This window comes from Lampris incognitus, chromosome 14 (genome assembly GCF_029633865.1).
Source record: "Lampris incognitus isolate fLamInc1 chromosome 14, fLamInc1.hap2, whole genome shotgun sequence".
Classification (NCBI taxonomy): Eukaryota; Metazoa; Chordata; class Actinopteri; order Lampriformes; family Lampridae; genus Lampris; species Lampris incognitus.
Genome location: NC_079224.1, coordinates 14,713,169 through 14,740,862, shown reverse-complemented (window position 1 = coordinate 14,740,862; position 27,694 = coordinate 14,713,169). Strand labels below are relative to the sequence as shown.

Genomic DNA, 27,694 nt, shown 5'->3' with positions numbered 1-27,694 from the left:
TGGTGAGGAGGGAGCTGAGCTGGAAGGCAAAGCTCTCAATTTACCAGTCAATCTTCATTCCAGCCCTCACCTATGGTCATGAGCTTTGGGTAGTGACCGAAAGGGTGAGATCACAGATACAAGCGGCTGAAATTAGTCTCCTCCGTAGGGTGTCTGGGCTCAGCCTTAGAGATAGGGTGAGGAGCTCGGACATCCGGAGGGAGCTCGGAGTAGAGCCACTGCTCCTTCGTGTCGAAAGGAGCCAGTTGAGGTGGTTTGGACATCTGATTAGGATGTCTCCTGGGTGCCTTCCTTTGGAAATTTTCCAGGCATGGCCAACTAGGAGGAGACCCTGGGGTAGACCCAGAACTCGGTGGAGGGACTATATGTCCAATCTGGCCTGGGAATGTTTTGGGATCCCCCAGCAGGAACTGGAGGGCGTTGCTGGGGAGAGGAACATCTGGAGTGCACCACTTAGCTTGCTGCCACTGTGACCCGACCCCAGAGAAGTGGCTGAAGATGAATGAATGAACATATATACACAGCATGATCCTACATACTTAGAACGTACATACATAGTGTGATCCTCCAACACGTTACGTCACCCTGGCAAAAAACTCCTCACTGTCAGGTGAAAAGAAGCGGCTGGCAACTCCACATGTATCGGTGGAGGCATGTGGTAGTCTGCAGCCCTCCCCGGATCAGCAGAGGAGGTGGAGCAGCGACCGGGACGGCTCGGAAAAGTGGGGTAATTGGTTGAATACAGTTGGGGAGAAAAAGGGGGGGGGGGTCAACTGATTTTCCTCAAGTGCAAAAGACTCAGAAAAACACAAAATTTAAGAATTGGCTATTTTTTTTAATTCCATTACTCATCTGCGGGGCTAAAAAAAAAACTCTGAGGGACATTTCCTATGGAGACAGCAACATGTTGTTTGCATCTTAATTCCCAACAGAAAACAGCATCCATCTTAACATTAACGACAACCTTCATTCCAGACCCAGAACAAGGAGCAAACCTTTGAACTGGATCCAGCAGTGATAAACTAACTCATCTGACAGTGATGCTGTTGAGAGTCGGTGTTTTGTCATGGACCGTCCCATCAAAAAGTGCACATAACACATTACCGCAGCAGAACTGGCATTAGTCTTAATCTTTCACAGTGACAAATATTTACAGAACACCCCCTTAGCCAATATATATATATATACTAGGTGTGCAGCTTAACTCTACTTCTTCCACACAGCCTCTTACTTACTTTAACATTACAAAAGACCAAATGAGGGAACAGATTAAGAGTGGTCTCTACATCCTGAAATCAAACGTGTTGGGCTCTTCAGACCTGTCCGCATGTAAACAAGGCAACTTATAAAGTTTCCCCACATCACCAGTTAGCAACCACAAAATAAAAAAAAGCAAACTGTTAAGAGTTAAGACTTGAGCGCTTAACGGTTATAGGCAAGACATATTTTCTTTCTTCTTTTTTTTTAAGTGGTAAAAAAGCACTTCTCATGAAGGGTCTTTGGTAATACAAGAAAAAAACAATAAAATATCTAAAACCTGTCGCAATGTTTTGGTGAAAATTAATCCACACTTCATCCCAATGTACGACCGACTGAACAAAACGGGTCTCTTTTTCGTAATTTCCTCAAATATCTTCTCAGCGCACACCAAGCAGATGTACATCCCAGAGGCGGCGAGGCCAAATGTGTCCGTCACCAGTTCACTTCTGTTCTGTTTAACCTTCATTGTCAGTAAACTCTGACACTTGGGCTCTGGTTGTAATGCCTCACAACAGCGACTGGCAGTCCTGTACTGCACATCGGTGGCTGTGAAGTCACTTGCAGCCTTTCAAACAGCAGATTTCCACCTTTACGAGTGAGTTACCCCTCATACAGAGACCCAGGGGCTATGGCGCCATGGCCCGAACTTAAAGGAATATTACGCGTTCCTTCTCCGGTTTGATCACGTCTTTAGGGAAGGGGGGCGGCTCGGGTGGGAGGTCCTCGCTTTTCCTGTGTGCGCTGAACGACTGAGAGGGCTTGACATTAGAGATGGACCCCGGTGGCTTAAAACGATCTGTGGGGGAAGGTAAATATGAAGTAAGGGTTACTTGTTTGGAACAACAGACCATAGATATTTGACTGAGACATTTCTGGTTTACCGACATCCTAATCCAAAACACTCTGTCTGTGCACCCATTCCGAATGAAATTTGTGCATTTTTTTTGGGGGGGGGGGTTTCCCCCCTTTTTCTCCCCAATTGTATCCAGCCAACTGTCCAACTCTTACAAGCCGTTCCGGTCAATCTGGGGAAGGCTGCAGACTACCACATGCCCCCTCCAATACATGTGGAGTCACCAGCCGCTTCTTTTCACCTGACAGTGAGGAGTTTCACCAGGGGGATGTAGCACGTGGAAGGATCAAACTATTCCCCCAGTTCTCGCTCCCCCCTGAACAGGCGCCCCAACTGACCAGAGGAGGCACTAGTGCAGCGACCAGGACACATACCCACATCTGGCTTCCCATCTGCAGACACAGCCAATTGTGTCTGTAGGGATGCCCGACCAAGCCAGAGGTAACATCCAACCAGTGATCCCCGTGCTGGCAGGCAACGGAACAGACCGCCAGGCCACCCGGACACCCTAAATTTGCGGATCATCTTAAGTCTGACATACAATTTAACGGCAATGTCTTTTAAACTGTTATTTTTGTGAGTTTTACTTTACTTCAAAGAGAATATGAGTTACATCTATTCTGTCCTACAAGTCAGATTTTAAGAGGATGTGCACTTATATTAATGGATATTTCATCTTGTATCCAAACCCTTCTTTTGCAAGATGACACACACGGTGTAGTGCCTATTGAGTGGCAGTGAATGTGTGTGCTGTGTCTTAATGCACTTAGCCTGTGTTGGAATACCTGCACATTTGTTGTCTTAGAGGGGAAAACAAATTCTGAATGACAGGTTTCTGATGGCCGCAGTGTACCTGTGTGATAAATCCTTTGGGGGCTGGCAGTCCTTCTGGCTCTCAGACTCCCTCCCTCTTTCCCAGTCACTCTGATCGGCACCACCTGGCTCATGTCTATAGATGCTGGGAGAGGAGAGTTAGTCACGCATCAGCGTTCATATTAGATGTTCTGAGTCAGCTCAGATTTGTGCGCCTGTGACCACATCACAGTTTGAAGTCGAAAGTCCAAAATTACATTGTTAAATACTAATGCTTGAATTGATAATTACACATTGCCCCTTTAAACCACAAATTCATCCCACAACGAGGGTATTGAACTGGCTTGAGATGACCTCAACAGCCCCGCATGCTAACCTGCGCTGTGTGTCCTCTGGTGGGAGCCCTTGGTCTTGGAGGTCTTCTCCTTGCCCTTGCCGAGGGCTGCCAGTTTGGTGGGAATCTGCTGTTGCACGGCCCCGGGCTTGTGGGCCTGGTTGGTGGTGCTGATCAGGTGGATGGGCACCTCGGCCTTGGCCGGCAGGGGGTTGATGCTCTCCTTGCGAGGGGGCACTGTGGGTGGTACTTCACTGGGGTCTGTGATGGGGATGCGGGGCCGGATGCGGGGCTTGGGGCTTAGGATCAGACTCCCACCTCCACTCCTAATGTCTCCTCGGAAGGACTGCGAGTGTGGCATCGGGAAGAACTGGGGAGACGAAGAAGGTGAAGAGTTCACTCATATACTCATACTAGCCAAGCAAATAAAAATAAGTTGCCCTACTATTGCACACAACATGCTTCTTAAAACACTTAGATTTTTTTTCAAACATTCATTTTATTGAACTGTATGAATATGTACTCTTCTGCAAATGACACATCATAGATTAGATGTGGACTCTAAAAGGATGGGATAGGGAGAACATGCAACACCATTACAGTGAGGCAACGATTATGAAACCATGATGCTAATATGCTCCTCTTTCGTTTTTACGATACCCAATTTTTAAATTATAACAAAAAGTGTCTTTTCAGCAAGGATAACAGGGAAGCCTGGGTGCACTGCACTGGAAAAATACATAAACCAAAACTGCAATTAAATCAGTATATATATAAGGACATTTATATATCTCCTTGGGACAGATTGTTTCAAAGAATTAAATACAACACATGCTAATCAGATGTTCTATTAAATTAGACCATAATATAACTTTTCATCTGGCTTCTCCAAAACCTGTTTTGCATCACTGTCTTTCATTCATGCAATTACAAAGAGAAAACACTAAAACCCAAATTTCGAAGAAACACTTCTATAATCTCATATCAAATATAAATAAATCGCCATTAACATTTAAGCAGCCCGTCATCACATCCCATTTTCCACCTGTGCTGGCTCGTCGTAGTTTAAGTTGCCCGAGTTGGCGATGGTCTTGTGCTTCTTAAACTTCTGCTGCTGCTCCAGTCGCTCCTTCTCTACAGTTTGTGTGGCCACCCTCAGCCTCTCCAGGTCCTGCTGGTAGGTCTCCCTCTGCCTCTCCAGCTCTGCCCGCTCCTCGGCCAGCCGAGCCTCCAGCTTCTGGCACTCCTCCTCCCTCTGGAGCAGCTGGGCCTCCAGTGTCTGGGCCTCCACCCTCTGGCGCTCCCGCTCCTTCTCCCAGCGCTGCTGGGCCTGCCGGTGCTGGGCCTGCAGCTTGTGGAAGTTGGCCAGCTCCTCCTTGTGCTTCTCCAGGTTGCGCTGCTTTTCCTGCTCCAGTAGCACATTGCCACGGTGACGGGAGGGCCGGTCACGCTCCGCCAGCAGGGCGCGCTGCAGCTCCATCTGGCTGTCCTGCTGTACTACGATGGCCTGGGAAGATGGAGAGGGAGGGAGGGAGAGAGAGAATATTAACAAAGTCACTCCTTTACACTAACACATCCAAAAAAAAAAAAGAGCGCATAAAAGACTGAGAAAGAGATGATATATAAACAGGTAGAGGAAATAGTAAGAGGAAGATCACCCAGTGCAACACACTCATCATGACCTCACTTACTTAGCTTTTAAGCTTTTAGAACTTTTTCCTTTATTGGCCTTAAGCATCTTTCTGAGACCTGTTACATGTACTTTCTGCAAAGTTGACATACTTTTCAATAAAATTTCCTGTATCTGGAAAATACTCAGATACTTTCACAGATTTTCCAAAGGTGACATCTAAGAAACCATGAATTTCCTCTCGTGAGTACAGATCTCCAATTTGTGACTGTGAGTCTGTGACAGAGACAGTCAGAGTCAGTGTCATACTCTATTACCTCCACCTTGTCCTCACCAGCAACACTCTCCATAACGCCCGACTCAACCCTTTCTCCCCTTTGCACCACCACCCTGACTATGGCCAGGCCCAGCTGCTGGCCCTTTTCCGCTGCTTTTCCCTGCAGCCAGTTTTTTCTCTACTCCTTTTCTTTCATCTGTTGTGACACTCGGGACAGCCGAGCAGTAATTAATTACGTTCTCACTGCCCGAATCAACTCACTGCTCCTCTGCCTGCCTGCTGTATCCCTCCCCTGCCTCGGGCTCAGTCGGCAGCCCCCCCCCCCCCCCCCCAGCCAGCAGAGCACCGGTGTTAGTGCGCTCCTCAGCCGGCCCGGCCCGATTCTAAATGCTAGTTTTGACCAGTCTGTTGTTGCAGAGCTGCATATGGTTTTCCACAGTTTAGCTGTTGCTTCCCTTATCTGCAGCTTACCTGTAAGCTGTACAGTCTCCTTGAAAGCATGAGCACCTTATCGAAGAACTAGAGAGATCAAGACACAGAGAGAACAAAAATCAAAAGAGCTGCGGAGGCAGATGTTCACACTTGATGTGTAAATGTGCTGTTTAATGATCCAAACAGGTTAGAAGACTTGCCTCCGTCTTAGGGAAAGGAGCGTGAGTCTGACTACCATAGGCAATCGGTGTGTCATCATCAGCCTATAATGCAAAAAATAACAGGAGAACATGATTGCTCCACCCTTTCTGCCGATCCGGGGAGGGCTGCAGACTACCACGTGCCTCCTCCGATACACGCGGAGTCGCCAGCCGCTTCATTTCACCTGACAGTGAGGAGTTTCGCCAGGGGGGTGTAGCGCATGGGAGGATCACGCTATTCCCCCCAGTTCCCCCTCCCCCCTGAACAGGCGCCCCGACCGACCAGAGGAGACGCTCTACTGCAGCAACCAGGACACATACCCACATCCGGCTTCCCACCCGCAGACACGGCCAATTGTGTCTGTAGGGACACCCGACCAAGCCGGAGTTATCACGGGGATTTGCACTGGCGATGTCCGTGTTGGTAGGCAACGGAATAGACCGCCACGCCACCCGGATGCCCCAGGAGAACATGATTTTTAAGAAAAATCACAACAGTCACTAGCATTGTCGCACTTCATTTCTCAGAGTACCCCTCACTCACAGAGAGCTCCACGCCCTCAGAGGCGTCCAGTTCCTGGAGCTGGGGGTCCGAGGCGGCCCGCTGACTGCTTTCCAAAGGACGGCCCTCATCGCTTGATACGCCTCCATCTGGGAAAACCAAATCAGGTGTGTCACTGCAACTCCAATCACGCCACATACATGTTACGCAGTGTATGAGTCACTGTCATGCTCGGCCTTGCCTCCAATTCCCATATAAACCACTTGAATGTCAGTGAACCAAATATAAACGTATATGTTATAATTTAATTAAGCTACCATCATGGGATCCATGTTGACCCCCCCCCCCACGCCGCCCATATATGTTGTTGTATCCACCGTCGAAACACTAAAATGAATCTAACAAATGAAGCATGGCAATAATGTCCAGTCTAAAAACACAAAAACAGAAATGAACAGGAAAACCGGCCAGCGCTGCAGCAGTTTTAGGCACTCACACCTGTGTCTTATATGCAACCCACCTAGTCCATGTTTATCTGTAAGCCCACCGTTATAATGTTCCAGCTCACACAGGTAGTAAGAGGTAAAATCAGATCAAGTCTTAGGCTGAGCCCCAAATCGCATACTAGCTTTCTATTTAGTATGTCAAAATAGTACGCGAGTGTTTTAGGCATGTCCCAAACCACACTATGCCTTCAGGGGTCTCCAACCCTGTTCCTGGAGAGCTACCGTCCTGCCGGTTTTCACTCCAACCCTAATTTAACACACCAAAGGTGTGACATTATCATGACATTAGGGCTGTCATGATATCCAATTTTCCCGATACGATTATTGTGGCCAAAAGAATTAACGATAATGATATTATCGTGATATCTATACAGAATTTGGGGGGAAAAAACAATAATGCTACCAGTCAAATTCATCTTTAAATGTTGGTTTTTTTGTTGTTGTGCATTTTGTCTCTTTTTTGGCAAGTGAATTACACTCAAAATACAAGTGTAGGGAGGTGGAGAGAGTCTGTAACCATAACTGTACAAAAAGCATACAAAAAGAACAATTACACTTAATGGATAGTGAAAAGGATCCAGATGAACTGATAAACAAAAGATCCACAAGGCCTCACATCTGCCATCAATACAATGTCAAGTGAAACAAAACCACTTGTGGGGAGCAGCGGACAGGGAGTTTGTGTGTGAGACCACAGGCTGACAACTAACCACTCTGATATACTGTGATTTATTGTCCACTGACCACATCCTGACAAGTTTTTCCTCTTTCCATTTTTCATGACATGATTTTGTGTGGCAGTAGTAGCCACACACTGTGGTAGAAGCTAGCTAGCTAGCTAGTTACTGCGTCACATCAGGTGTGTGTGTGTGTGTGTGTGGCATTGGGTGAGGGAGACAAAGTGAGAATGGAAAGAAATGGAAATGCACTGGATTATTTACATGATATCATGTGTACTATTAACATGACATCAGTATTTCTTTTTTTTAAATATTACAGTCATCATCATATTGTGACACCCCTAAACTACATCCGGAGAAATTTCAGAGTGCAAACGCTGGACACTACGCTGGCACGAGTATCCCACAATGCATTGCAATATTTCACAACAACGACTAACAATAGCAATTACCTCTCACTATGCTACGCAGAAAGTTGTTAAAATCACCTTTTATTTTTACATTTAAAAAAGAAGAAGCTGTGGGTCACCACACTGGTAGTTTCTGTGCAGCGTGTTGTCATTAACCTGCAAAGAGCTGAAAGGAAGTGGCGTGGCTCTATGACGAAGTAGCGTGTCCGAACAGCCGTTGTACTTTTTACTCACATACTAATAGTACACTGGAAGATAGCACATGTATGTAGTATGTTGTAAGAGCTTTGTGATTTCGGAGGCAACCTTACTATTCAGGGGACTGGTACTGATGTTACCGTCAAACCCCGCAAAGGTCTCAGCCCTCTTGAGTGGCGTCCCCTCTTCCTGGCTCTCCTCCACAGGCAGGTCGGGATCCCCCATCTGAGACAGCAGCAAGTTCTGGAGGTTTTCCACTGTGGATGCAAGATTAGACAATACATGTAAAATCAATCAATACATGCATTTCTATCCATCCATATTATCACAAATTTTAATGTTGCAAATAAAAAAAGCTGGACGGAAGGGATAAAAAATGAAAATTGCAGGAAAAAAAGAAACCAGAAAAAACTCTTGAGATAGTGTTGGGTTTGCTTTCGGTGGAAAAGTTGATATGTTGATAGAGGGTTTATGGATGAATGTTAGAAATGTATTTTCTGTATTTCTCTGTATGAAAGTAGAGTTTATCAATCTTTTTTCTCTGAGACAAGGAGATAAATTCTTTCTTTAAAGCTAATGAAAGGTGGGTGTCTGGGTAGCGTGGCGGTCTATTCCGTTGCCTACCAACACGGGGATCTCCGGTTCGAATCCCTGCATTACCTCTGGCTTGGTCGGGCGTCCCTACAGACACAATTGGCCGTGTCTGCGGGTGGGAAGCCGGATGTGGGTGTCCTGGTCGCTGCACTAGCGCCTCTTCTGGTCGGTCGGGGCACCTGTTCACCGGGTAGGGGGAACTGGGGGGAATCGTGTGACCCTCCCATGTGCTACGTCCCCCTGGTGAAACTCCTCAGTGTCAGGTGAAAAGCGGCTGTTGACTCCACGTGTATCGGAGGAGGCATTTGGTAGTCTGCAGCCCTCCCCGGATCGGCAGAGGGGGTGGAGCAGCGACCAGGATGGCTCGGAAGAGTGGGGCAGTTGGCCGGGTACAATTTGGGAGAAAAAGGGGGGGGGGGAAGGCTAATGAAAGGGGACGTGGTCTCAATTGGATCTTTTTTTTCCTCTCCAACATTCCAGAAGCTGCCGTTTGGCTTTTGAATACGGGGAATATTCACAACACTTCAGTAGCACTGATTCATGACGTAGCTGTGTGGGGTAAAGGGGCGAGCCTTCATTTCCCAGTGGATTTACATCACGACTGAAATCTAAATACAGTTTTTCAGACGGGAGACAATTTTTCACACCCAACTACTTCAGAAACACTTAAGTGGAAGTGCCTTTTCATAGCGAAGAAACGGCTGTTTGCATTTCACTTCCAAGGGGAGTGAATCTAACATGAAGTAGCCAAGGTGTAGCTGACAAACACGAGTGAAATATAAACAGAAATAAAGTCAAACCGTGGAAAGTGGAGACTGAACCACATGCTTGGCTATGTTCCCTCAAAGAGTAAAAAAACACTGGTTTTTAGCCCGTCTCCACCTACTCGGGTTTAGAAGAAGGCTATAAAGGGGTGTAGATGTAGAGGACCGTGATGTTGTTGTGGGTTAGACCGAGGGTGGCAGTGTTGTATCTCATCCCAGCTTCTCACAAGTCTACCCAGAGAGCTTAGCTGGCTAACGTGGGTGTGTTGCCTTTCTGTTCACCTCATATTTTATTGCTGTAAACCACTGGAACCCACGTAGTGTATGTCACATGGGTCTCGGCGTCTTTGATACCCTCATATAAAATTGGCAAATCAAGGGGTTGATCATAATGTGCATTTTCCCCTTAAAAGCACAGATTTTCTCTGTCGTGTGACGTGTCTGGATTTTTGTTGACTTTATTATAAGGTAACCAGTTCTAATATTCCACACCGACATGTTTTCAAACCCCCCCCCCCCAAAAAAAACCAAAAGTTTAACTTGCCCCACAATCTGGCTGTGCACACCGCCTACCTTCGGTGATGGCTCCTTTAAGAAGCATCTCCCCCTGCTGGAGGTCACTGGTATCTCCACGGAGCAGCAGCCCGGTGTGAGGGGTCTCTTGTCCCGTCAAGGCCTCTGTGAAGGCTGCAAAGATCTGCAGCTTCTCTGTCAGGCTCTGAACAATCTGGGCATCCCTTGCCGTGATGTGCTCTGGACACACACACACACACACACACACACACACACACACACACACACACACACACACACACACACAGACATGACATGCACAAACAAAAACCAAGGGCTGTGAGGGTTAAGACTAAATATAAAAATGTAAATGTAAGAATAATATTATTACATTTCTAATAAATGTGTAAAACATCTGGAATATAATATATATATATGGGGCAGAGAACAGAAAAAGAACTCTGTTGGATAGTCTTTTCTTGTGGTTCTGGGTTACTTGTTGGTACCAAAGGTGCCACCAGTTCTACAGATACGATGTGTGATTCGTTATGAATGAGGCTGACTGCCAGATGACATGTTGCTCTGTGTTAGAAAAAGGGGGGTGAACGGAAAGCTTTCCTCAAAAGAAACGGATCCTCCAATGGCTTTGTGCCCTGACAGACCACAACCACCTCATACTATCAACTCTGTTTTCGCTTACGTTGAAATTCCCGCAGCCTGGCCTCCTGTTCTTCATACAGCTCCTTCTCCTCCTCTGGACAGCTGGAACCACAGACACCACATGTTCATCACTTCCTAAAACCCGTTTCTAACAGCAGGCTTTTATATAGCTTGTTTTAACTGCTCTTCGTTCGCCATGAATTTGCTATGCAGCCAAAAACACTCTTGAATTCATGTGAGGCAATTTGTTATTTGCATCGTCGTGCCAGTTACGACTGTTTCACAAGCGACACACACTGATGACTTTCTAGGACGGCTACCTACACAAAGGTGACATTTGAACTCATCTGAAAGTTAGACTTTTCTCAAGGAATAAAGTGAAGAAATAAAAAAAAGAAAACAGTTTATGAGGAAAGTAAAAAAATTAATAAAATCAGTAATATTAGCGACTTAGCCGTCTTCATTACAGGCTGTGATTTCGTTGTCATTAAGTAAATTAATAGCCACACAAAAACAAACGCAAATCACGAGATAAGTGGATTTTATCAACAGTATTTCTGGGTCAACTTTGTCTCAGTTGTGGGCAATGACTTCTCAACTCAGCCAGTATTACTTATTCCTATCAACAGTCATTGGCTAGTATGTGATATTTTATATTTTGTGACCCTTTTTCATAAGATTAAAGTTAATATACAAAGAAAACGAAACATTAGATTATTCAACTGAACATGTGTTTGACAAAAACACGAACCCCCCCCCCTTTTTTTTCCTCCCCAATATCCGGCTAATTACTACCCCACTACCCCCCTCTTCCAAGCCGTCCCGGTCGCTGCTCCACCTCCTCTGCCGATCCGGGGACGGCTGCAGATTACCACATGCCTCCTCAGATACATGTGAGGAGTTTTGCAGGGGGACGTATTGCGTGGGAGGATCACGCTATTCCCCCCCAGTTCCCCCTCCCCTCCTGAACAGGTGCCCCGACTGACCAGAGCAGGGGCTAGTGCAGCGACCAGGACACATACACAGCCAATTGTGTCTGTAGGGGATGCCCGAGCAAGCCAGAGCTAACATGGGGATTCGAACCAGAGATTCCGGTGTTGGTAGGCAATGGATAGACCACCATGCCACCCAGACACCCCCAAAAAAAACCCCCAAAAACCATGAACTCTGACAGAGAAAGAAAGTCAGTCTGTGGCAGGAAAATTTGGAGCATATGCCATCTTAAGTATTATGCAGTTTATAATAATCATTTTAAGTTACATATTAGTCTAGACAGTCGAGTCCTTCTGATGATACTCGATAAATGAAGTGTAATACAGTTGATGAAAATTCAACCAAACGACAAAAAACACCAGATTCTGGGGACTGCTTGCTCTCAGTAAAGTCAAACGTGTTCTACCACGTTGACAAGGTCAGCATTACTGTGTTGATCCCATACGGTAGCAGGAACATCCTGGTGCCCCTACATCCCAACACCTTTAGAGGATTATAGAAGAAGAGGTATATTTCTTTCTGAAAGAGAAGGCCAGCAGCCCACCTGTCCACAGCTTCTCGTACGAGGGTCATCCAGGTGTCGCGGTCCATCTTGGAGCTGGTGTGGATCTCGTACATCTCGGGCATCCTGGACGAGGCACAGATGAGGAACATGGCTTTGTCCTCGTGGGCCACCTCCCGAACGATCAGCTTTTGGAGGGAGATCACCGGTGGCTTGTTGTCCTGGTTTGAAAAATTATTTTAAAAAAAAAAAAGTCAATTACTTTTACAGTTACTACCATTGCCAATGTAGCTTCATGTCAGCCATGACTGCACTAAACATGTCTGTCTGTCTGTCTGTCTGTTTGGCAATCATCCCCCTTAAGGAAGTGCCATGTTATAAGCACTGTTTCTGCCTGAAAAACAAAAAAAGATCAGGTCTGAATAATGGTAATCGAGTTCACCTGTTATGGACGGAAAAAGGAATTTTTAAGAGAATCATTTCAAAGGGTTTGGTGAAATCCAACGACATGATATTTCAGCAGCACAAATAAAAAGAAGAAAGGACTGCGTTTATACATTTATGTAGTGTTTTTTTTTACCCCCCCCCTTTTTCTCCCCAGTTGTATCCAACCAATTACCCCGCTCTTCCGAGCCATCCCAGTCACTGCTCCACCCCCTCTGCCAATCTGGGGAGGGCTGCAGACTACCACATGCCTCCTCCAATACACATGGAGTCGCCAGCCGCTTCTTTTCACTTGACAGTGAGGCGTTTCGCCAGGGGGACATAGCGCGTGGGAGGATCACACTATTCCTCCCAGTTCCCCCTCCCCCTCGAACAGGCGCCCTGACCGGCCAGAGGAGGTACTAGTGCAGCGACCGGGACGCATACTCACATCCGGCTTCCCACCCGAAGATACGGCCAGTTGTGTCTGTAGGGATGCCCAACCAAGCCGGAGGTAACACGGGGATTCGCACTGGCGGTCCCCGTGTTGATAGCTAACAGAATAGACCGCTACGTTACCTAGTTGGCCCCATATAGTGCTTTTCTAGTCTACCGAGCACTCAAAGTGCTTTACAATGTATGCCTCCCATCCACACACACATTCATACACTGAGGGTGAAGGCTGCCATGCAAGGCGCCAACCTGCCTATCAGGAGAAGTTAGGGGTTCGGTGACTTGCTCAAGGACACTTCAACACGCTCTCTGGAGGAGCCAGGGATCGAACCAGCGACCTTTCGGTCACTAGACGACCCGCTCTACCTCCTGAGCTGTGCCGTGCCAAAACAAAAACAAATCTCCACACAGCACACCGGGTTTGTCGTGACAGCTGGGGGGAATGGTGTGACGACTGGGTGAGAACTCACCATGACAGCAAACACCAGCTTCTGATCTTTTTCTTGTAAGAGGAGGAGAACATCCGACAGCAGCACGGCATGAATCTCTAGAGAGATTAAGGAAAAAGGATCAGATTGACATCCAAAATTCAGCAAGTCGTAGGTGTATTTCTCAAAAGCATCCTCCCAATCAGAAGGGATGCCTTGTAACAAATACGGAGTGAAAAATAAATGCCAATGCTCCACAATGCGAGGTGTTTAAGTCTTAAATGAGAGAATGGTGGATCATGTCTCTACTGAAATGACACCTTCCTGTCTGAACACCAATTTCTTTGTAGCATTCACAGTTTCAGAGAAGTACTTGTTTTGATGCATTTGCTATATGTGAACTTGTACTGAGCTTCCTGGTATGTCATGTCGCATTTTGTGGGAAAGTTCCTTGGCTCGTGTGGAGCCACTTTATAAATACCCAATAACCTCACTTTGAAGAACACAAAGGAATAAAAGAGTCAGTCATTCGATCCAGGCTTTGTGCTTACCTTTAGACCTGCCAGATGGCGCCTTCCAGGTGACGGTGGCCTCATGTAGCAGCATCCTGTGGCCTTGAATCAGGTCCTCTCTGTGGAAGAGCCTGCCGTCCTTTAGCCGGCCAGGCGACTTCGGCTCCAGGCGAAGGCTGATATCCCTCAGCCTCATGGCCTTCTCGTGGCTGCTGACCTGTCCATCCACCTGGGTGAGGGTTTCCTTGATCAGGGCTAAGGCCTGCACCAGAGACTCGTACTCCTCTGTATCAGCTGGTGGTGAGGGGGGTCGGGGGGGGGGAATAAAGCAGAATTTAAATCTTTAAATCTGTTGATATATTGGAGGTTCATCTGAAGGTCATGTAAAAAATAGAATTTAAGGTAGTACACAGCAAAGACCAGTGGGCCCCAAAGTGGGGTATGGGGACCCCCAGTGATCCATGAGAGAGAGAGTGTGTGTGTGTTTGGAGGGGGGGGCTTAAGTGGTCAACAGTTATATTAGAAATAGTTTTATTTAACTGTATTATTCAGCAGAAATTCAATTTTCCCACTTAGAGAATGTAAAACCATGACTATTTTCATGTCAGGTTTCAATCTTCCCACTGTTGCCCCCCTCACATACAATACAGACCAGCATGGACAGTCCTAAAATGGGGGTCCCCCAGAAAACATCTTACTCAGTGGGGAAGGCGGGAGGTCCTGTGACCAAATATGCGTGTAACTGTTGGTCCCCAAAATGAAAACATCTAAGAGCCCCTCAAAAAGCCTATAAAAACAACTGTTTGGGGTTTAATGAAATAGCCCCAATTTGACTGGGGGTGGCAGCATTTGGGGTACAGCTCTCGATACAAGTCTCCACATTACAGGAGGGACTGTGATGACAGCCAACACTGTGGCATGGATGACAACTACAAATAGTGTTAAGTGCAGCATAATGTAGGATGAACTGACAGACTTGTGTAGTTGCGGGGTGGGCAACGGGAGGTGGGCGTATGCTCGTTTACCTTCAGTGTTTTGTATGATGCGCTCCACCAGGACGGGATACTTCGTGATGCGTTGGGTCACCAATAGAAAACACTCAGGGATACCCATCCTCCTCACTATGGACAGCTGGCCCATTTTCTTTCAATATAAAGCATTTTGTGTTAACCATAAACCCAGTCCGTACGAGTCTGCCTGCTTTGTGAACTACGAATAAATACATTTCTTTCTATGTGGGGATGGTGTACCTTGAACGTTGACCATTTGAGTCCAGAAGCCTTACCTTGATGAGGTTTTGAAACTTCTTGTTGTTTTGCAGCTGGTCTTTGTAGAAACTGACAGCATCGCTGTGATGGCTACAAAAAAACCCGTAATACTCCTTCATTCTCTCGCCCATATCTCCTGAAAACTGCCAAAAAAATCTGGGTCATGGGAATTGTTACAACCTTCCCCCCCTTTCCCCCCCCCCCAATTATACTTGGCCAATTGTACCCCACTCTTCCGAGCTGTCCCAGTCGGTGCTCCACCCCCTCTGCCGATCCGGGGAAGGCTGCAGACTACCACGTGCCTCCTCCGATACACGTGGAGTCACCAGCCGCTTCTTTTCACCTGAAAGTGAGGAGTTTCACCAGCGGGATTTAGCGCATGGAAGGATCACACTATTCCCCCCAGTTCCCCCTCTCCCCCGAACAGGCGCCCCAACCAACAAGAGGAGGCGCTAGTGCAGCGACCAGGACACATACCCACATTCGGCTTCCTACCCGTAGACATGGCCAATTATATCTGTAGGGACGCCCGACCAAGCCGGAGGTAACACAGGGATTCGAACCGGTGATCCTTCTGTTGGTAGGCAACGGAATAGACCACTATGCTACCTGGACGCCCCAATTGTTACAACCTTATTATAACTTCACCAAGACATCAATTTTAAATGTTCCTCTAGTGTCATTATGCAGGCTGTGTTCGGTATTTTGTCAATCTGGCCAATCTCCAGTACCTGATGTGGAGAAAAATAAGAGTAGGTACTCTCTTTGATGGCATTTTGATGTGTGAGCTCTTGTTTATTAATATACTCAGCTATTTGCTGATGTTCACAACTTGTATTTCTGCACAGAAAGGACATGAATTTCAATTGTAAATTGTAAATAGCCAGTTATATGCAATTGACCACAATATTAAAATGTCATGGTACAGTCTCTCTCGAGTGTGAAGGTGTGCATATGTAAGATCTTTCATTCAAAACAGCGATCTTTTTCCCATTTTATATACATAGTGGAGTTTCTTAGAAGTGTGTTATGCAAGAAAAAGTTCTGAAAACCCCAGTAGAGTGCCAGTGCAATGTATCGGTACTGGCCCACTTTAAGAGCCGTCCATCCAGCATTTCTTTTCATGCATCAATGATGCCTCACAACATGTGTGTTGGAGGTGAAGACAGTGTCGGACAGAGTGATGAGTATGAAGCTGGAAATCGAAGGTGTGATGATGAATGAATTCAGTGCATATGGCCCGCAAGTTGGGTGTGAGATGGAAGCGAAAGAAGAATTCTGGAGTGGGTCGGATTAAGTGGTGGAGTGTGCATCAAAGGAGGAGAGTGGTGATTGGAACGGACCTCAATGGGCATGTTGGTAAAGGCAACAGAGGTGATGGGTAGGTATGGTGTCAAGGAGAGGAACGTGGAAGGACAGATGGTGGTGGATTTTGCGAAAAGGGTGGAAATGGCTGTGGTGAATACATATTTCAAGAAGAGGGAGGAACACAGGGTGAGGGAGACAGCTAGGAATGTACTTGGTGTGTCATCTGGACAGAAGAAGGAAGACAAGAAGACTTGGTGGAATGAGGAGGTACAGAAAGTATACAGAGAAAGAAGTTGGCAAAGAAGAAGTGGGATAGTCAGAGAGATGAGGACAAGACAGGAGTACTAGGAGATGCAGCATAAGAAGAGAGACAAAGAGAGGTTAGGGTGATGAAGGACAGAGATGGAAATGTGCTGACAAGCAAGGAGAGTGTGTTGAGAAGCTGGAAGGAGTACTTTGAGGGGCTGATGAATGAAGAAAATGAGAGCGAGAAGGTTGGATGATGTGGGGATAGTGAATCAGGAAGTGCGGTGGATTAGAAGGATGATGTGAGGGAAGCTATGAAGAGGATGACGAGTGGAAAGGTGGTTGGTCCAGATGACATACCTGTGGAGACATGGAGATGTTTAGGAGAGATGGCAGTGGAGTTTTTAACTAGACTTTTTAAACACAATCTTGGAAAGTGACAGGATGCCTGAGGGCCTGAGGAACAGAGAAGTGTATTGGTACCAATTTTTAAGAATAAGGGTGATGTGCAGAGCTGTAGTAACTACAGAGGTATAAAGTTGATCAGCCACAGCATAAAGATATGGGAAAGAGTAATGGAAGCTAGGTTAAGAGGAGAAGTGATGATTAGTGAGCAGCAGTATGGTTTCATGCCACGAAAAGCACTACAGGCGTCATGTTTTCTTTGAGAATGTTGACGGAGAAGTATAGAGAAGGTCAGAAGGTGTTGTATTGTGTCTTTGTGAATTTAGAGAAAGCATATGACAGGGTGCTGAGAGAGGAGGTGTGGCATTGTATGAGGAAGTTGCAGAGAAGTATGTAGGCGTGGTGCAGAATATGTCTGAGGGCAGTGAGACAATGGTGAGGTGTACAGTAGGAATGATAGATGAGTTCAAGTCGGAGGGGGTTGATTACATCAAGGATCAGCTCTCGGGCCTTTCTTTTTTTTTTAAAAAAAACATTTATTTCTGATTTTTCCCTTTCTCCCAATTTAATGGCCAATCGATCCCTATTTTAATTCAAACACCCACCCTCACACTGCATGCATGACAAGGTGACTCCAGGCCGAGCCACTGCTTTTTCCGACACACACAGAAACGCATTCATGTGACGAACACAAGCCAAATCCGCCCCCCTCCCGAAGACAGCGTTGCCAATTGCTGCTTCATCGAGTCTGGCCATAGTCAGATCTGACGAGACCGGGGCACGAACCCTGGTCCCCAGTGGGCAACTGCATTGACACAAAGCCAATGCTTAGATTGCTAAACCACTGCAGACCCGGCTCTCAGGCCTTTCTTGTTTGCAATGGTGATGGACAGGTTGACAGATGAGGTCAGGCAGGAGTCTCTGTGGACTATGATGGATGCAGATGACATTGTGATCTGTAGTGAGAGTAGGGTGCAGGTTGAGGAGAGCCTGGAGAGGTGGAGGTATGCACTGGAGAGACGAGGAATCAAAGTCAGTAGGAGCAAGATGGAATACATATATGTGAATGAGAGGGAGGAGAGTGGAATGGTGAGGCTGCAAGGAGTAGAGGTGGTAAAGGTAGATGAGTTTAAATAAATACTTGGGGTCAACTTTTCAAAGTAAAGGTGAGTATGGAAGAGAGGTGAAGAAGAGAGTGCAGGCAGGGTGGAGTAGGCAGAGAAGAGTGTCAGGAATGATTTCTGACAGAAGGGTACCAGCAAGAGTTAAACGGAAGGCTTACAAGATGGTTGTGAGACCAGCTGTGTTATATGGTTTGCAAATGGTGGCACTGATGAAAAGACAGGAGATGGAGGTGGCAGAGTTGAAGATGCTAAAATTTTCATTGGGAGTGATGAAGAAGGACAGGATTATGAATGAGTATATTAGCGGGAAAGCTCAGGTTGGACAGTTTGGAGACAAAGCAAGAGAGGCAAGATTGAGATGGTTTGGACATGTGTGGAGGAGAGGTGCTGGGTATATTGGGAGAAGGATGCGGAATATAGAGCTGCCAGGGGAGAGGAAAAGAGAAAAGCCAAAGAGGAGGTTTATGGATGTGGTGAGGGAGGACATGCAGGTGGCTGGCATGACAGAGGAAGATGCAGAGGACAGGAAGAAATGGAAACGGGTGATCTGTTGTGGCAACCCCGAATGAGAGCAGCCGAAAATAGTAGTAGTAGTAGCAGATAGAGAATTTGTGCAAAGGGTTATGGTTAGCACAAAAAAAAAAAAACGATAGATATAGCTTAATTTTCTCTCTTGACATCTTTTCTATCCTGCACTCTCAGATATCGCACTGGTTCAAATTACTAATTCACTTTTCATTTTGGTCTTCAAAACCTGAAGGGCTAAAGCTTTTTGACTCTTCATCCAGCCCCGCGGCTACAACCTCTGTCCCCTACTTAAACATATGATCCGCGATTGCTGCACACTGCGCCTGTCCACCTCACTTCTGCCGCTGTTTTGGTCAGACATCATTTGCCACTTTATTACTTGTGAATGAGAAAACAAGCAAATGCTGGATCACTTAAACTTCCTTTTGAGGCTTTCAGGTGTTGCCATTGGCGAGATATGTCATGGTTATTGTTGTCATTAGCGCGCTCGTGTTGTCACAGTACTCCACTTAACTGTGGCACCACACGCCTTTATCGATTGGACCTTAAAGCTATGAAAATAAAGATGGATAAAATCTCCTAAGTAGCTGTCTGTTACCGCCCCAGTGCCGTGTGTTGTGTATGTGTGCAATTACCCTCTTGTATACAAACCTAGGGTTTGTTTTTATGGGAGGGGGGGTGTTACGGCCCTAGTGCCGTGTGTTGTGTCTGTCTGATTTTCCCTCTCTAGGTAATATCCCGCCTCCTGTGGAGCTGCTGGTTGAGCCCAGGTGATTCCAATCCCTCATCAGCTGGGTATATATCTTGGAGAGAGATGCCCAGCAGTGCCAGTGGGCCACTGTTGGCAGCCAGAGAGCGAGCTGTTGTGTTTGTAGTCAATACTCCTTGAGAAAGAGGGTGAAACCTGTGCTAACTCCTTGAAGGATGGTGAAACCTGTGCTAACTCCTTGAGAAGGAGGGTGAAACATGTGCTAACTCCTTGAGAAGGACGGTGAAACATGTGCTAACTCCCTGAGAAGGGGAATGAAACCTGTTGTAATTCATTGAGGAGGGTGAAACCTATGCTAACTCCTTGAGAAGGAGGGTGAAACCTGTACTAACTCCTTGTTCAGGAGGGTGAAACCTGTGCCAACTCCTTGTGAAGGAGGGTGAAACCTGTGCTAACTCCTTGTGAAGGAGGGTGAAACCTGTGCTAACTCCTTGTGAAGGAGGGTGAAACCTGTGCTAACTCCTTGTGAAGGAGGGTGAAACCTGTGCTAACTCCTTGAGAAGGAGGGTGAAACCTGTGCCACCTCCTTGAGAAGGGGGGTGAAACCTGTGCTAACTCCTTGAGAAGGGGGGTGAAACCTGTGCTGTTTTTGTTTCCTTTTTCAATCTGATCTGTTTGTCTGTTACCTAAGCCTGGTTAGCTAAAAGCCAGCGTCTTCAGTTGTATACATATATTGGCTTAGGATTAGTTTTGTTAATAAACCCTGTTTGTTTTTATACCTGGTTCTGTCTCCCACCTTTCTTATTCCCCCAGGATAATTATCTTTTTCTTTACTTTCCCTCATTCCCTGGACCTTTTAATGGGGAACGTAACACCGTCCAACAGAGGCTAGAGGTGACCAACACAAACAAAACACAGGCGTTGTCTTTGCCTACGCATCTTCATTATGGCTCACATCGTTGCACGCCACACTACTTAAAAGGTTAAGAGCCGTACATTCTAACAGCGCCACACAACAACGGCTAAGTAAGGGAGCAATGCCGAGAATGCCTTAGTGTGAACTACCTTGTAAGCAGATACTCATGATGGGATGCTTGGAGTTCATGAGATATCTCAAGAATGACGTGAGCTAGCCTATCGCACGTGTCCAAAAACATGTTAAAATGTCAGAGACTCTTCAACACATTGTTAAAGGCCGCTCAGGATGCTGCCATGATGATGCTGCATGGTATGTGCAAATCTGGTTGAGCCACAGAGATGCACCATGTGCCACTCATTCTGACTCGAGGATCAGCTCACCTACGTACCTGTTGTTCTCAATGCATCGCTCCATCACGAGAAAAACACATTTTTGAAAAGTTTTCAAATAATTGGACACTTAAATGGTGGTTACTGGCGTCTCTGTGATGATGGCCGTGGTTTGGATCACTTCAACTCATTAACTACATATTACAGACGGTGTATTGTTTTCCTGAACTGATGTCATGCCAGCGACGCCACATCATTCAGCAAACACACCCGTCTGTGGCCTAGCTCAAGAAAAGGAAGGAGAACAATAGAAAAGATAAGACAGATGACTCAGAAGGTTCATGTTTCTGGAATCAAATGGAGAGAGAGAGCGAGTGCGTTTGTGAGTTTGATCACAGGAAGTTGAATCGGTTCATCTGGACAAAACGTTTACCTTGTGTCCAGATGAACTTATTCAACTTCCTGTTATTTCCTTAGCTGGACTATTGAGCATGCACAAAGACTTTGAGTACGTTTTATTCCTCTGTGTGTAATGAGAGAGACTACACCACACCTGTCTGTCCATCCAGCCATTTTCTATACATGCTGATCCTACTCAGGGGTGCTGGAGCCTATCCCAGCATGCACTGGGTGCAAGGCAGGAACAACCCCCTGACAGGGCACCAGTCCATCACAGTGTGTGTGTGTGTGTGTACCTGGGTGGGCTTGTGGATTGTATGAGTATGATTTAGCGCGTGATTTACAAAAATGTTAATTGATCTAAAAAAAAAAAAAAAAGAAAAAAAAGCATGACATCCTTCATGGCATTCTGTTTGTCCTGCTGGAGGACACACATGGTTGTTTTTGTTTGTATTCTTTATTCATCATACAAACGTTAGCACGGTGGTTCTGCTGGCCTGTTCATGTTTCTGTTCATAAATAAAATGTATTTCTAAATAAGTTGGTAACACAAATGTAAAGTGCATGCAAATGGGAAAAAAAAAATGAGAGCGAGACAAAGTAGAGAGAGAGGACAACATACAAGATGTAGAGATGAGTGGAAAGATATGGCGGGTAGGCCAGCAGACAGGGTAGATGGATTAGAGAGGATGAAAAAGAGCTGAGATGTGGGTTCTTGGAGATAGTCGAGACATTATCAAGAGACATCAAGTCACACGTAACCCTGCTGATTATGGAACGAATCCTCTCTCTCTCTCTCTCTCTCTCTCAAGGTGCATAGACCGCACACTCAACCAGAACCGCTTCTCATCCTGCCATGCAAACCGTGTCACCTTTGAATAATGGGCTACAATGCCTACAGACATACTGAGACGGGTAGAAATACAGGCGGGGTTAGAGATTTAACACCACTCTCAACCAGCGTTCTGTCCTACCTGCGAGATGAGTATGTCCCCAATCTGCGTTATCTGGTAGTTGGTGGAGTTGTCTGCCTCCAGGTTCTGCTGGCGCCGTGTCTTGAGGCAGGAGAGGAAGTGTTGGTGGAGGGCGAGCAGGACGCTGAGGCCGGGGAAGAGCCGCTCCAGCCTGGCATCGTCCATCTGCAGGGACTCCCGCAGCTCGTACATATAGACGTACAGCAGGATCTTGAGGGTGCGCACATGGTGCATCTCTGTCTGGATTAACTCTGAGGAGGGGGACGGGGGAGGGGGGGAGGGAGAGAGCTGGCAGATCAAAATTACTGAGTTATCTGTTTTTTTTTTATGTAGGGCCTTTCATCTGGTCTGTCTATTGTTAATTTTCTCCAAATGTCCCAAGTAAGAGGACTTAAGTGATGTCTTTGACTGACCATTTCATCTAATGGGGCCATGAGATGAAATGACGGCACTATGATCTATCAATAGATCACGGATTAGTTTAAATATACAAGCAGATACGCCCGCGAGGATGCGTCAGAAGCCTCCGCCATTGCACTGCAGTATCTTTAACCATGTTTCTAAAGGTGGTCTGTGAGGAAGATGGGTCTTTACAGAAGGTTAGGCTCAAGTACATTGTAATTCAACTGTGAACTGACCATAGATGACGTCTTGTCTTTTGATGGCCTCTTTAGGCAAGGCCTTGAGGTAGCTCTGGTCTACGACCACACTCCAAGATTCTGCCTCCAGGTCCTGAGCGTCACCCTCCAGATCACTTTGCAGCATGGTGTAGTGGTCATCTGGGTAAAATGACAGCGAATTTAAAAACTCCCAATATGAGTGTGTGATGTTCTCAATGGACCTGTAAGCATATGCACCAATGATGATTCACATTACACACATCTACCTGCAGACTGAAAAATAATTTCCCCTACCCAAAGAATGAACATAATTTTTCAACCCATTCTCTTATAAAAAAAAAACCCTGCACATCAAACCCCTATTCCATACACACAATATGATTCATCAATAGCCAACAAAAGCTCATCTAAGTTAAAACTACGGCAAAGCTCCTGGAGCTGGTCTCATCACTGAGGGACCCCATTTCAAGGTGAAGTCGTGGTGACAGGCTGTTTTGATAGCAGTTTCGGGGAACTTTCAACAGGTCCTCATCCCGAACCGTGATTACGTGAGGGCTGACCTTCCAGGTTGATGGGCTCAGCTGCGGAGGAGGCCAGGGACACAGAGTCCTCGGGGAAGAGCCTGACTCGCGGATGGTCGATCTCGTCCATCTGTGCCAAACAGGGTCTAGAGGTGGTACGTGGTGAGAATAAGGATCAACAGTCCAAATTAAAAAGTGATATAAGCCCACGCCAACACATACAATACATACACACACACACTCACTAAACTTTAAGAAGATGCACCCAGACACAAGGTTTGAATTGCAAAACAGCGTATCCACTAACCTGGGGCTGGTATCGTCGTCAAAGGAGGTCAAAGACTGAATGCGGTGATTTTCTGGGGTGACTGTCATGCCTGGACAGTAGTAACAGCAGGGAGGGCCAAGGGAGGCTGAGGGACAGACATCCTCCCCAGGGCTGAGCATGAGAGAGAGAGATTTCCTTAAAGTCACACAACAGTACTATACCCCCCCCCCTTTTGTCTCCAATAGCACCTGTCCAATTACCCCACTCTTCCGAGCCATCCCAGTCACTGCTCCACCCCCTCTGCCGATCTGGGGAGGGCTGCAGACTACCACATGCCTCCTCCGATACATGTGGAGTCACCAGCCGCTTCTTTTCACCTGACAGTGAGGAGTTTCACCAGAGGGACGTAGCGCGTGGGACGATCACGATATTCCCTCTCCCCCCCGACCAGAGGAGGCGCTAGTGCAGCCACCAGGACACATACCCACATCCAGCTTCCCACCCGCAGACATGGCCAATTGTGTCTGTAGGGACGCCCGATCAAGCCGGAGGTAATGCAGGGATTCAAACTGGCGAGCCCCGTGTTGGTACAATACATTTATTTTTAGATGTTTTCACTTAGTTTGTGTATTTCCAAGGCTCAGCGTTTTCGGTTTTTACCGATTTTCACCGAAAAATACCCAGATTTTTTAAAAGGAGCAGATCGGTTTAAACTGATTTTCACCCGGATTTTATGTTTCCACGGATCCAAAAGTTGTTCCTGTTCGTGTGAGGTTATGTAACAGTGTCCTCTTGTGGCGAAATTCGGCATGCTGGATGGCTTTGAAAAATAAAAACCGAAAACGCTGAGCCTTGTGTATTTCACATTTCAATGCATGACGGTAACAAGGTACATGTACTGCGTGGCAGTCCAACAGTCTACCGTCTTTCACACTGTTCATAGCAGGAATTTAGCATGTTACAAATGGTACTATTTCATGATCCTATGTACATTCCACACCCATGTATACGGTATGTTTTACTGTTTGTGTTTACGGTGTTAAGTGTGGTTACTGTGTATATTGTACACACTGTGAGAGTATTTTGTGTATCATGCGAAGTGCATTTTCTGTGAACTGCACTTTACATTGGCTATCTTTCTGTTTATATTGCACCGTTTATACTGCGAAAGTGAGTGTGCAAGATTTCCAACGTAGGAGCTGCAAATGGAAATAAAGCATCTTGAATTTTGATCCTGTTGCATTGCAACGTCTCCCTAACACAGCCAGAACGAATGGTGTGTGTGTATGTGAGAGCAAGAGCGCGAGAGAAAAGAAGAACAAGAATGGGTGTGCGAGAGATGAGAGAAAGAGAGACGGGGGTAAAGTGAAGGAAAGTGCGGAGCGGTTAAATTAAACGTGATAGCTGAAGACAGGAGCTCTGGTTTCCTTCTGTGTGAACACAAAGAGCAGATTAGCTGCCGTTACACATTAAGAGTGACAGCAGTGGTCTGGCATTCCTCCAGTGGAGATCCACAGACAATCTGCAGCAAAGCCGTGGTTCATGGTGCATGGACAATCACACAATTACAGCAAAACATCCATCCTATACTGATGTTTGTCAGTATGTCACACCTACGTCATCTACCCCGGTAGGGGATTTCACTCTCTGTTTAAAGATGTTCTTTTTTTGTTGTTGCATTTTTGCCTTTATTGGATAGAGGATGCAGCACAGTGATGCAGTGGTTAGCGCGGTCGCCTCACCGCAATAAGGTCCTGAGTTCGATCCCCGGCGTAGCCCAATCTTGGGGGTCATCCCAGGTCATCCTCTGTGTGGAGTTTGCATGTTCTCCCTGTGTCTGCGTGGGTTTCCTTCGGGGGCTCCGGTTTCCTCCCACAGTCCAAAGACATGTAGGTCAGGTGAATCGGCCGTACTAAATTGTCCCCATGTGTGAATGTGTCAGCCCTGTGATAGACTGGTGGCATGTCCAGTGTGTCTCCCCCGCCTGCTGCCCAGTGACTGCTGGGATAGGCTCCAGCATCCCGCGACCCCGACTGGGATAAGCGGCTTGGATAATGGATGGATGGATAGAGGATAGTGAAGTGGCAGACAGGAAACAAGGGGAGAGAGAGAGATGGGTATGACATGCAAGAAAGGTCACTGGCTGGAATCGAACCAGAGATGCTGCGGTTTTGTGGCATGTGCCATAACCATTTGGCTACCGGGGCACCGGCATTTCACTGACCATATATCCCTCTTAGGGGCAGCATTCACACAGAATCAGGAGATGCGGCGCCTTGCTGCAGCGATGTGAGCGTATCACTATACGGCCCATCGCGCACCATCACAATCGTGAGCCATGTGGGCATCTGTGGCCTGGTCACTGTCTTATGTGATTGGACAATGCAGCGTGACGTCGGGTTGCATCCCGGCAAAAGTTCAATCCAGTTCATCTTTCTTGCCCGACACCGCAGTGTTTTTTTGCTGAACCCCCTGCGGCACCCACCGCCACAGCGGCAACACACTACCCTCATTCAAAATGAATGGGAGGACTTGGGCGTTTTTGATGTACTGCCTGATTCTGTCTGGATGCAGCCTGAGGTAGGGGGCAGCGGTCAAACACAACCCTGCAGTAAAAGGCGAGGTGGGTTTCAAAGAACAGCTAATTGAAGTTAATTTGTAAACAGGAAGCGTGAGCATGTGGACGTCCGGGTGGCGTAGCGGTCTATTCCGTTGCCTACCAACACGGGGATCGCCGGTTCGAATCCCGTGTTACCTCCGGCTTGGTCGGGCGTCCCTACAGACACAATTAGCTGTGTCTGCGGTTGGGAAGCCGGATGAGGGTATGTATCCTGGTTGCTGCACTAGCGCCTCCTCTGGTCGGTCGGGGCGCTTGTTCAGGGGGGAGGGGGAACTGGGGGGATAGCGTGATCCTCCCATGCACCCTGGTCCCCTTGGTGAAACTCCTCACTGTCAGGTGAAAAGAAGCGGCTGGCGACTCCACGTGTATCGGAGGAGGCATGTGGTAGCCTGCAGCCCTCCCCGGATCGGCAGGGGGGGTGGAGCAGCGACCGGGACGGCTCGGAAGAGTGGGGTAGTAGGATGGGTACAACTTGGGAGAAAAAGGAGGGAAAACCCCGCCCCCCCAAAAAAAGGGACACGTGATCATGCAGACCCATGTTTTGTCACTGATGCCACAACATTCAACCAGGCCGGATCCTAGACCCTCCAAATGGGGAAGAACCTGCTCGAGTAAAAGAAGAACGCACAAGGGCAAAGGGGAGCTTTTCATGGTGTTGGGTCCAAACAAAAGGTTGTTACGACACCAAGTCAGCCCCGTGGAGAGGAAACTGGTTTGACAGACCACAATGGTGGAGCTCAAGTCAGACCAGCTCAAAGGCAAAGACACGTGACACAGGAGTTGCGTCTTGGGAAGTGAAGGAGCAAGCAGAGCCCCGAGCTGTGTCTAGGTGGCCGTCGCCAATGGCCAAACTGATGCCGAACCGATCTATCACGAGGTGGGCTCAGGTGCTGAAGCTGCTGTGCGCGCACACCTGCACCTACACTACACCAGCTTGCTCGCCACGGCACGCAGCAGGTGCGTGCCGCTCCGCTCTTATCTGCTCTGCTATTTTCACTTTGCCCTCAGATGCACATTTCCCCCGGGTGGGGCGTGAAACTCCTTAATTCGCTAACAAACAGTGCCTCTGAAACGCAGCTCTGAAAGTTAACCGTACTGGCAATTCCTAGTATTTAGTCATCAGTTCTTAAAATAGATGGCGGGGGGGGGGGGGCACTCTTTAGAAATGACTTCGATAACTTACCTTTTGGATGACTTTTTTTCCCCCCGTCTGTGGTCTTTTAAAAGGTGATCTCCTTCACAGCTTCCTCACGGCACTAAGGACACAGAGGGACAGCCTGTTAAAACCGACAAACGGGAGAGATTAGGTGGAAAATATGGAGGAAGAGCTAGCGCTGAACGGAGAAACGACTGGCGCTTCGCCTACGGCCTCACAGGACTTTGGGAGTGAACAAGTGGCCAAAACCAACACAAGTCTGTCCCAGATTAAGCACAGTCGTCCACACTGACACACTGGCTGTGTGTGTGTGTGTGTGTGTGTGTGTGTGTGTGTGTGTGTGTGTGTGTGTGTGTGCCGAGC

The 27,694-nt window shown here is 47.1% G+C and overlaps 1 protein-coding gene across 1 annotated transcript; it reads right to left on the bottom strand.

The window, feature by feature from the left end:
* Positions 1–839: 839 nt before the first annotated feature.
* Positions 840–27,464, bottom strand: arhgef18a (rho/rac guanine nucleotide exchange factor (GEF) 18a). Its single transcript, XM_056292551.1, has 20 exons — positions 27,359–27,464; positions 23,595–23,726; positions 23,327–23,433; positions 22,785–22,925; positions 22,147–22,397; positions 15,223–15,348; positions 14,963–15,080; positions 13,977–14,231; positions 13,468–13,544; positions 12,164–12,342; positions 10,667–10,728; positions 10,027–10,206; positions 8,209–8,352; positions 6,344–6,450; positions 5,800–5,862; positions 5,639–5,686; positions 4,306–4,767; positions 3,303–3,630; positions 2,967–3,071; positions 840–2,056 (listed from the first exon to the last, which is right to left on the bottom strand). Exons 2-20 carry the CDS (start codon positions 23,660–23,662, stop codon positions 1,908–1,910), a joined length of 2,970 nt encoding a protein of 989 aa, XP_056148526.1. The 5' UTR covers positions 23,663–23,726; positions 27,359–27,464; the 3' UTR covers positions 840–1,907.
* Between the last annotated feature and the right edge of the window lie 230 nt (positions 27,465–27,694).

Bases quoted from the DNA above. Each gene is read 5' to 3' on its own strand.
- arhgef18a (XM_056292551.1), bottom strand. From the start codon at position 23,662: ATGACAGTCACCCCAGAAAATCACCGCATTCAGTCTTTGACCTCCTTT. The intron at 22,398-22,784 runs GTCAGTTCACAG...CCCCCTCCTCAG, and splicing joins AAGACAAGACGTCATCTATG to AGTTAATCCAGACAGAGATG. The intron at 15,349-22,146 runs GTAGGACAGAAC...TTTTTTTGGCAG, and splicing joins GGGACATACTCATCTCGCAG to TTTTCAGGAGATATGGGCGA.